Genomic DNA, 11,077 nt, shown 5'->3' on the forward strand with positions numbered 1-11,077 from the left:
GCAGGTCAGGAGAGGGTACTGTATTAAAACCAGTCCTTCGTCACCGTTAGAGATAAAGAGCACTAATCAGAACTGTCAGTTAAAAGGGAATAAACACTGTTTATTCCTTTTGTCACTAATTCATAAAGCATTTTCTGAGCACCAGCGATATGCTAGGCACTGTCTTAGGGACACAGAGGTGAGTAAGAGGGGGTAACTAGTGCAATACTGTGAGATAAGTTATCTAATATGTTATTGTGTGCGTTGAGTCAATTCTGACTCACAGAGACCCGATAGGACAGAGTACAACTGCTGTAATCTTCACAGAAGGACCCCTGGTAGTGCAGTGGTTAGACACTCGGCTGTTAACCAAAAATTGACAAAATACCAGTTGAGATGTTTCAACAAAAGGATGCAGCGCTGGAGGTGCTCACTTGTCTATGCCAAGAAATTTGGAAGACAGCTACCTGGCCAACCGACTGGAAAAGATCCATATTTTTACACATTCCAAAGAAAGGTGATCCAACAGAATGCAGAAATGATCAAACAATATCATTAATATCACACACAAGTAAAATTGTACTGAAGAGCATTCAAAAGCGGTTGTAGCGGTATGTCAACAGACAACTGTCAGAAATTCAAGCTGGATTCAGAAGAGGACGTGGAACAAGGGATATCATTGCTGATGTCAGATGGATAGTAACTGAAAGCAGAGAATACCAGAAAGACGTTTACCTGTGTTTCACTGACTATGCAAAGGCATTCGACTGTGGATCATAACAAATTATGGATAACACTGGGAAGAATGAGAATTCCACAACACTTAATTGTGCTCATGAGGAACCTGTACATAGACCAAGAGGCAGTCGTTCAAACAGAACAAGGGGATACTGCACAGTTTAAAGTCAGGAAACGTATGCATCAGGGTTGTATCCTTTCACCATACTTATTCAGTCTGTATGCTGAGCAAATAATCCGAGAAACTGGACTATATGAAGAACAGGGCATCAGGATTGGAGGAAGACTCATTAACAATCTGCATTATGCAGATGACACAACCTTGCTTGCTGAAAGTGAAGAGGTCTTGAAACACTTACTGATGAAGATCAAAGACTACAGCCTTCAGTATGCTTTACACCTCAACATAAGAAAACTAAAATCCTCACAACTGGACCAATAAGCAACATCGTGATAAACAGAGAAAATACTGAAGTTGTCAAGGATTTCATTTTACTTGGATCCACAATCAACACCCATGGAAGCAGCGTCAAGAAATCAAAGGATACATTGCACTGGGCAAATTTGCTGCAAAAGATCCTTTTTAAAGTGTTAAAAAGCAAAGATGTCACTTAAAGGACTAAGGTTTGCCTGACCCAAGCCATGGTGTTTTCAATCACATCATATGCATGTGAAAGCTGGACAGTGAATAAGAAAGACAGAAGAATTGATGCCTTTGAATGATGGTGTTTGTGAAGAATATTGAGTATACCATGGACTGCCAATAGAACGAACAAGTGTGTCTTGGAAGAAGTACAACCGAAATGCTCATTAGAAGCAAGGATAGGGAGACTTTGTCTCAGTACTTTGGACATGTTATCAGGAGGCATCAGTCCCTGAAGAAGGACATCATGCTTGGTAAAGTAGAGGGTCAGTTAAAAAGGGGAAAGACCCTCAACGAGATGGATTGACACAGCGGACACAACACTGGCCTCAAGCATAACAATTATTGTGAGGATAGTAGAGGACCAGGCAGTATTTCATTCCATGGTACATAGGGCAGCTATGAGTCGGAACTGACTCCATGGCACCTTACAACAACAATAATAGCCCCTCCACCGGAGAAAGGGAAGTAGTCTACTTCTGTAAAAATTACAGCCTTGGAAACCCTGTGGGGCAGTTCTATTCTGTGTAATTGTGTTGCTATGAGTTCGAATCTGCTCAACAGCAACTGCTTAATCTTTATGGGATGCAGACTGCCACATCTTTCTCCCTCATAGCAGCTGCTGTGTTCAAATCGCAGACCATCTGGTTAGAAGCCAGGTGTTTTAACCACTGCATGAGCCACCAGGGCAAGTACAATTGTATCACTTATTAGAGATCAACTAACTCTGAGCCAGTTTCCTCCTTCAGAGGAGGAGATGCTTGAGTTGGGTCAGGAAAGATGGGGAGATGCTGCGCCCAGTTTCAACTGCACGTGTCACAAGTAATTGGCTGTTTTGAAAGTCCAAATAACCACTGGGTGAAGCTATTTATGAAAGGGTCCCAATTAGGAAGGCTTAAGCTGCAAGTGGGCCCTCGTGGTGCAGTGATGAAGAGCTCAGGCTGCTAACCAAAAGCTCGGCAGTTCAAATCCACCAGCTGCACCCTGGAAACCCTATGGGGCAGTTCTACTCTGTCCTATAGGGTCGCTATGAGTCGGAATTGACTCGATGGCAATGGGGGAACAGGGAGAGCTGCAAGTAGCAAAATCTCAGACACAAAATTGCTTAAATAATAATGGAATTTATTACATACATAAAAGAAATTGCTAAAGTAACTTTGTCTTCAGTTCTTCCCACTTTTCTGTTTTGTCGTTTTGAGGTTTGGCTTCATCTCAGTTGGTAACACAATGGCTGCATCAGGTCTAAATATTTTTTAAAGACACGAAATGTGCAGAGGAAGAAGAGGAACCATCTCTCCCTCTGGCTCTCTCCTAAGACTGAGGAAAATATGGCAGCCAGAAACATGAGTTTCATTTCTGAATCAATCAATGGCAGAGGATTAGAAATAACAAAGGTAGCTAATGGGAGACTTTGTGACACTACCCTGCAGGCAAACATACGTGGCCAAATACATTTGCTAACTTTCAAGCACTGAGTGCATATACACCCAGACTCAGCAAAAGAAACTCTGGTTTGAACATCACCTCTGGGCGCACCGTCAATGCCAAGGCACCTATCCTGAGCACGGGTTTCAGTGTCCTGAAATTTCCTCTAGTGTTTTTGCTTCGCTTGTTCTGCCCTTCAGATATTTTAATAACTCTGCTCTACCTATAAATATCTCATGTAACATGATTTCTTCTTTATGTGTTTCATCAAAAAAAAATTATTTATACCACTTAAATTACAACTTTGCCATGCCCAACCATCAACCTCTTTTTTTGTTTTGTCTACAAAGAGATAGTTTGAATACATATTGCTCTGAATTGAAAGACTATTTGATAGGAGGCAGATAATAGTATGAATATTCTTCCTCTTGTCACTGGCACCCTAACTTCCCAGCCATCCTCAAAACCACAGGATTCCAAAGCTGTGATGTAAATCCATAGACCCTGAGTCGAGTGCTTCTTAGTACACTCAGCACCCTCAACGGGTTCCAGAGGGTGATTTCAGAAACAACTGCATAGAGATTTAAATTGTCTACTGCTTTTTTCTTTTTCAGAATGCAGATATCAAAATACCATATTTCTCCAGAAAAAAATCTCAAATTTTTCCCTCACAAGTTCAAATGGTTTCTTTTAACATCAAGATTACTTTGTAAGCTTAAAAGATGAATTTTCCAATCATTAGCTTCACCCCCTTTCTAGAACTTAAATCACAAACCACTACTCAATGGGGATTGTTACCTTTCTTCTAGTCCTCAAATACCCTTGATTAACAATAACGATAACATTAATAATACCCTCCACCTCACTCCAAGGAACTGTAGGCATTTCAGTTACGTTAAATAATATCAGTCCATCAGCCCTGCAAGGAAGGGAAGGGAAGCTATTATTGTAATGAAGAGGATCCTCTTGTACTGGGACTTCCCCAAACAGAAAACAGCTGAGCTGGACCAAGCAAGGGTGTGCTTGTCTTCAGTGGGAGAACGCTTCAGTCAGGTGTTCATTAGGCATTTGTTGGGATGTTCCTTCAGAGCTGACTCAGCATGTGTGCTTGAAACGGCTGCCCTCTATTAAAAATGGTCTCCATTGCACAAGAAATATTTACCAGGTGACCCTTGGATGTAAATCTCCCTGCTAGAAGCTATAATCACTGACACAAATTCAACTTTACATGCTAATTTTCTCTTTCTTAATTTGGAGGTAAATAAAATGACTCAAATGTTGGTGCCTAGAATCTTTGGTCTTGCCGCTGCCCGTTGGCCATGTCAGAAGAGTCACGTGATAAAGATGGTCTTTAAATGAAGGTACTGGTAACACGGCAGTGCCTACATTTCTTTGCCTTTCACTTCTGAGTGCATCTTCTCAGCAAGATTTCCATGATGGTTGAGCCCTTCTTGGGAACCTGGAAGCTGGTCTCCAGTGAGAACTTTGAGGATTACATGAAAGAACTGGGTGAGAAATGCTATGATAATATTTGCAACCTGGCAAAGCATTTTTGTGATGTGGTTGACTTGCACTGTGACAACGAATTTGCCTGCAATTCTTTCTTTCTTTTGTAATTCTAGGGTATATTCACATGAGACTACTGAGATTATGGGTCGCTTTTTATTTCTAGTGATAATTTCCTCTTTTTGGAATACAAGGCTCCCATATACCTTTCTCCAGTCATAATCTATGTTTTTAGGCCCATTTATCCCTTATAAAAATGTTTCATCTAAACCCTTTGATAGAGTCTCTCTTTATCTTTATCATTACATCAGATAGCTTTTTCTAGGTTAAAATTAATAGGCAGTAATCACTATCTGTAATTAAATTTGTCAATTAAATTTGTTTCAAGATTTGCTTTAAGTTGAAAGTTACAGAGTAATAACAACAAATAAAATTTCCAGTTGGTTAATTTCAGAATTCTGATACATGTGGGAGATATTCAAAAAATATAATTTTGAAGAATATTGAATTTTGATGGAAGTAATAGAACATTTATACTCATTGAATATCTCACCACTGGCTATTTTTCGGAAGTATAAGCTTGACCAATCCTTTTTCTGTAATTCAAGTTGAGAATACTTAACAATCAATTATAATTACTTGGGTCTATAACAGTTGGAGCCCTGGTGGCGCAATGGGTAAGAGCTTGGCTGCTAACCAAAAGGTTGGAAACCCTATGGGGCAGTTCTACTCTATCCCTATCCTATAGGGTCTCTATGAGTCAGAGTTGACTCAACGATGACAGGTTCTTGGTATAGCAGTTAAACTTTTTTTTTACTAGTTACTAGCAGAACAGTAATTATTTAATATTTTCCATACTTAACTATGGGAGAACTCACCTGCAGTAATAAACTGTATACAAAGCCAAGGGTTTTTAAACTTCCTTTTTTAACTTGGTTGAATTCATCAATGGATGCTTACAACTATGAATAACATGTTTGCTATTCTAGGCAACCACACAACAATGCCTTCTACCCATCATAAGAAATTAATGTACTTATAAATGTGATATGTGTTCCTCTTTCATAATCAGTGTTAACTTTCTCAAGGAGTAATATGAAACATGTGTGATCCTGCTGGTATTTGAAATACCAGTGGCATAACTTCCAGCATCACAGCAACACACAAGCCACCACAGTACAACAAACTGACATATGGGTGGTATTTCAGATACCAGCAGGGTCACCATGGCGGACAGGTTTCAGTGGAGCTGCCAGATTAAGACAGACTAGAAAGAAGGACCTGGCAGTCTACTTCTAAAAGAATTGGCCCAATGAAAACCTTATGAATAGCAGTGGAACATTGTCTGGCATAGTGCCAGAAGATGAGCCCCACAGGTTGGAAGGCACTCAAAATATGACTGGGAAAGAGCTGCCTCCTCAAAGTAGAGTCAACCTTAATGATATGGATGGAGTCAAGCTTTTGGGACCTTCATTTGCTGATGTGGCATGACTCAAAATGAGAAGAAACCCTACAAACTTCCATTAATAATCAGAGTGTGGATTGTACGAAGTATGAATCTAGGAACATTGGAAGTCATAAAAAATGAAATGGAACACATAAACATCGCTATCCTAGGCTTTAGCTAGCTGAAATGGGCTGGTATTGGTCATTTTGAATCAGACAATCATATGGTCTACTATGCTGGAAAGAAAAATTGAAGGGGAAAGGCATCACATTCATCCTCTAAAATTACATTTGAAGATCTATCCTGAAGTGCATCGCTGTCAGTGATAGGTTAATATCCATATGCCTACGAGGAAGACCAGTTAATGCAAATACTACTCAAATTAGAGACCAACCTCTAAGGCCAAAGATGAAGAAATTGAAGATTTTACCAACTTCTGCAGTCTGAAATTGATTAAACATGCAATCCAGATGCACTGATAATTACTGGTGATTGAATGTGAAAGTTGGAAACAAAGAAGAGGGAACAGCAGTTGGAAAACATGGCCTTGGTGATAGAAATGACTCCGGAGATCTCATGATAGAGTTTTGCACGAATAATGACCTCTTCAGTGGGTATACCGTTTTTTCAATTCAACTACATCTGTGGAAAGAGAGGATGGAAAAGCTCATTATCATCAGTCAGAAGAAGGCCAGAGGCCAACTGTGGAACAGACCATCAATTGCTCACATGCAAGTTCAAGTTGAAGTTGAAGAAAATTAGAACAAGTCCATGAGCAGCAACGTCTGACCTTGAATATATACCACTTGACTTTAGAGACCATCTCAAGAATAGATGACACATTTTGTGGAATGACATCAAGGACATCATACATGAAGAAAGCAAGAGGTCATTAAAAAGACAGAAAAGACCAAAATGGATGTCAAAAGACTCTGAAACTTGCTCTTGAACATTGAGTAGCTAAAGTGAATGGAGAAAATGATGAAGTAAAAGAGCTAAACAGAAAATTTCAAAGGGCAGCTCAAGAAGACAAGAAGAAAACCAAAAGGGAAGAACACGCTCAACATTTCTTAAGCTGAAAGAACCGAAGAAAAAATTCAAGCCTCAAGTTACAATACTGAAGGATTCTATGAGCAAAATACTAAATGACACAGGAAGCATCAAAAGAAGCTAGAAAGGATACACAGTGTCACTGTACCAAAGAGACTTGGTCGATGTTCAGCCATTTCAGGAGGAAGCATATGATCAAAATCTTTGGCTTTGTATTCAATACCAATGGATGGTATTGAAGGAAGAAGTACAAGCAGCACTGAAGACACTGGTGCAAAACAAGGCTCCAGGAATTGACAGAATATCAGCTGAGATGTTGCAACAAACGGATACAATGCTGGAAGTGCTCACTTGTCTATGCCAAGAAATTTGGAAGATAGCTACCTGGCCAACAGACTGGAAGAGATCCATATACATGCCCATTCCAAAGTAAGGTGACTCAACAGGATTCGGAAATTATAGAACAATATCATTAATATGATAATATCACACAGAAGTAAAATTTTGCTGAAGATAATTAAAAAATGGTTGCAGCAGAACATCGACAGGGAACTGATAGAAATTCAAGCCAGATTCAGAAGAGGACATAGATAATAATAAGGGATATTATTGCTGATATCAGATGCATCAGAGAATACCAGAAAGATGTTTACCTGTGTTTTATTGACTATGCAAAGGCATTTGACTGTGTGAATCATAACAAATTATAGATAACATTGCAAAGAATAAGAATTCCAGAACACTTAATTGTGCTCATGAAGAACCTGTACATAGACCAAGAGGCAGTAGTTCTAAAAGAACAAGGGGATACTGCATGCTTTAAAATCAGGAAGGTTGTGCCTCAGGGTTGTATCCTTTCACCATACTTACTCAATTTCTATGCTGAGCAAATAATCCGACAAGCTGGACTGTATGAAGAAGAATACAGCATCAGGATTGGAGGAATACTTATTAACAACTTGCAATATGCAGATGACACAACCTTGCTTGCTGAAAGTGAAGAGGACTTGAAGCCCTTACTGATGAAGATCAAAGACCACAGCCTTCAGTATGGATTTCATCTCAACATAAAACAAAAATCCTCAAACTGGACCAATAACAACATCATAATAAATAGAGAAAATATTAAAGTTGTCAAGGATTTCATTTTACTTGAATCCACAATCAACACCCATGGAAGCAGCAGTCAAGAAATCAGATGTCACATTGCATTGGGCAAATCTGCCACAAAAGAACCCTTTAAAGTGTTCAAAAGCAAAGAAGTCACTATGAGGACTAAGATGCGCCTGACCCAAGCCATGGTATTTTCTATCACCTCATATGCATGCGAAAGCTGGACAGCGAATAAGGGAGACTGAGGAAGAACCGATGCTTTTGAATTATGGTGTTGGTGAAGAATATTGAATATACCATGGGGTGTTCGAAGAGTGAACAAATCTGTCTTGGAAGAAGTACAGCCAGAATACTCCTTAGGAGGGAGGATGGTGAGACTTCGTTTCACATAATTTGGATGTGTTATCAGGAGGGACCAGTCCCTGGAGGCCATCATGCTTGGTAAAGTAGTGGGTCAGTGAAAAAGAGGAAGACCCTCAATGAGATGGATTAACACAGTGGCTGCACCAATGGGCTCAAACATAGCAATGATTGTGGGGATTGTGCAGGACTGGGCAGTGTTTTGCTCTCTTGTACGTAGGGTCGCTGTGAGTCAGAAATGACTGGACAGCACCTAACGACATAACAACAATATGAAACCCGTTTCCCTCTCTCTTCACCCTATCTCTTATGCTCACTTGTTTTGAGTTTAAATATGAGGGCATATTAAAATGTTGGGGCTTATGACAAGTGTAGCCCTTGTTTTGATTGGGAGCTAGAATTAGGCATAGTGCAAAGAGGAAGAACAGCTGGCCTCTACTGAGCACCGGCTTCATGCCAGTGCCGTGCTGTGTTCTTTTATTTAATCTCCTAACTCACCTATGAGGTAAACACCATAATTATCCACTTTTTACAGAGAAGTCTGTAAGTTAGAGAAGGTGATATGTCCGAGCTAGCAGGTGGCAAATTTGGAGCCCCGAGTGCTAACCGCCTTACTCTTTCGTGGGTGCTACGTTTCTAACACTGCTTCTCTGCAGCCAGACACTTCATGTCAGTTCCACAGTCTGAAGGTCAAATAGAACTGGAAATCAAGGAAGAGAGAGGACTCAGTTCTTCTGTTCAGCTATTGTTGGAATTACATCTGATGATGGAGAATCTCCAGCCTGAACAAAATTGCCAGATGCAAAACCAAAGTGTCCAGCTTGCCTGCCGCCTCTTTGCTCTGCCAGCGCTAAGCTTAATCTTCAAATGATGGAGAAGCTTGGACGCTATAAGCCATATTCTTTCTGAGTAGTTTAGGTAGTTAAAAAGCTGTGTTTCTTTGTTTGTTTTGTAACCCGGAATAAGCCTCTCTACCTCCCTGGGACACCGTGTACCCATGTCTAAAACGAGAATAATGACATCTCTGACCTGTTGTTGTAATACTCCGTTTGCTAAACTGGAAGGCACCATACAGATATACTTTATTCTACTATATTATTGTCAGGTCTCAGAGATCAATTTGATGAGTCATCTGTGAAGATAGGATTTTAGATGAAGCACAAAAGTCTCAAAAAGTGAATTTACCTTTTTAAAATGTCCAATATACTCATTAGACCTACCTTATAATTGGGAGGGTCTGGCTCAATCCAGAGATCACAGAAAGCATAAACGAAGCTACAGTAAATTATCCAAAACCTCAATGGGGAAAGTATGCATTCTTTTACAACTGCTTTCCAAACTGATTAACAATTCCTCCTTAATGTCTTACGGTGTGTTGCTTCCCCTACCTTCCAGGAGTGAGATTTGCAGCCCGGAACATGGCCAGGTCAGTGAAGCCCACTGTGAGTATCAGTGTCAATGGGGACGTGGTGAGCATCAGAATGGAAAATTCTTTCAAGAACACTGCTATCTCCTTCAAGCTGGGGGAAGAGTTTGAGGAGACCACAGCAGACAACCGTCAAGTGAAGGTGAGAACTAAATCTTCCTGGTGTTCAACAATCAGGAAACTACTAGAAAGTGGTTTATACGTGGTTTATTCATAGCCTGATAATCTGAGTTTGATTTGTCACCAAGTCAGCTCAGGCTTGTTTTGTTGGTTAATGCCTGCATATGTCCAAAGTCAGTCCTCTTCCCTGGTTATTCTGATAGTTAACAGGGAAAAACATTCAAAATGTTTCTACTTTTTTTTTTTTTTCTGATCTCTCTCTGTCATTATATGGAAATGCAGATAGAAGAGAATGATCAAGCATAAATAGCTTAGACCGGATAATCTCTTAAGGCTGCTTCCAATCTGATGGTATTAATTTATGACAAGAACCAAGGGGAGGCTTTTGAAGAAAATAATTTCAAAATGGAAATAAAGAGTAGATGTCTAGTCTTGTGTAGGTTAGGATTTAGTGAAGTACTATTTCTAACTGATTCTTTCATGCTTTCACAGAGCATCATAACATTAGACAGTGGCTCAATGATTCAGGTTCAAAAGTGGCTCGGCAAAGAGACAACAATCAAAAGACAGATTGTCCATGGGAAAATGGTGGTGGTGAGTTTTCTGTAAATGCAAAATTTCAACGCTTCTTTTTGGTATATTCCTTTCATATGACTCAATTATTTCTTTAACTGAATTGGAGATTTGTTCTGGGCAGGGAAAGGGAGGGCAAGTGTAATCTGTCATCTGCCAACTCTAATAATAGATCCCTCTTTATTTTTAGGAATGTACCATGAATAATATTGTCAGCACTAGAGTCTACCAAAAAGTGTGAAGAATGGGTCTACATCAGTAATAATTTGTTCACTAACAGGAAACTGGTACTTGAAGAAGATATGCCTCAGGGCCAGTGATTTTAAAAAATGTTCAGCATAAATTTGCTCAATAAAAGCATCAAATTAAGTGCAATTTTGCAGGTGTGTGATATTGAGGGTTAGGATCAGTCTGAAGAATTGGTGAGGTGAGAAGCTACTTGCCTATGGTGTGATTTTAAGAACACTGAAGTTTCTATCCTCTGCCCATCTGACTTCCAACGGTCCTTGAGATTCCTCTAATGGAACCATTCCACTCGGGTTAAGGCAGTCTTTCAAAAAGTCTTCCACTGAAATTTATGTGACGTATAGGGTGGCTATGAGTAGGAATCAACTTGTTGGCAAAGGGGTTTAGGTTTTGGTTAGAAGTCCCTGGGTGGTGCATGTGATTAACACTCTTGGCTTCTAACCAAAATGTT

General features: G+C 39.8%; 1 protein-coding gene across 1 annotated transcript; it reads left to right on the forward strand.

The window, feature by feature from the left end:
• The first annotated feature begins 4,105 nt into the window (after positions 1–4,105).
• Positions 4,106–10,621, forward strand: LOC101340757 (fatty acid-binding protein 9). The gene is made up of 4 exons (XM_004385997.2): positions 4,106–4,294; positions 9,657–9,829; positions 10,300–10,401; positions 10,571–10,621. Exons 1-4 carry the CDS (start codon positions 4,219–4,221, stop codon positions 10,619–10,621), a joined length of 402 nt encoding a protein of 133 aa, XP_004386054.2. The 5' UTR covers positions 4,106–4,218.
• The last annotated feature ends 456 nt before the right edge of the window (positions 10,622–11,077 follow it).

The sequence above is a fragment of the Trichechus manatus genome, unplaced genomic scaffold, assembly GCF_000243295.1.
Source record: "Trichechus manatus latirostris isolate Lorelei unplaced genomic scaffold, TriManLat1.0 scaffold00152, whole genome shotgun sequence".
Taxonomy (NCBI): domain Eukaryota; kingdom Metazoa; phylum Chordata; class Mammalia; order Sirenia; family Trichechidae; genus Trichechus; species Trichechus manatus.

What these genes read in the sequence shown, in the direction of transcription:
- LOC101340757 (XM_004385997.2), top strand. Translation starts at nt 4,219, where the DNA reads ATGATGGTTGAGCCCTTCTTGGGAACCTGGAAGCTGGTCTCCAGTGAG. An exon ending in CAGACAACCGTCAAGTGAAG is followed by an intron (nt 9,830 to 10,299) that starts GTGAGAACTAAA and finishes ATGCTTTCACAG; the next exon opens with AGCATCATAACATTAGACAG. An exon ending in TCCATGGGAAAATGGTGGTG is followed by an intron (nt 10,402 to 10,570) that starts GTGAGTTTTCTG and finishes CTTTATTTTTAG; the next exon opens with GAATGTACCATGAATAATAT.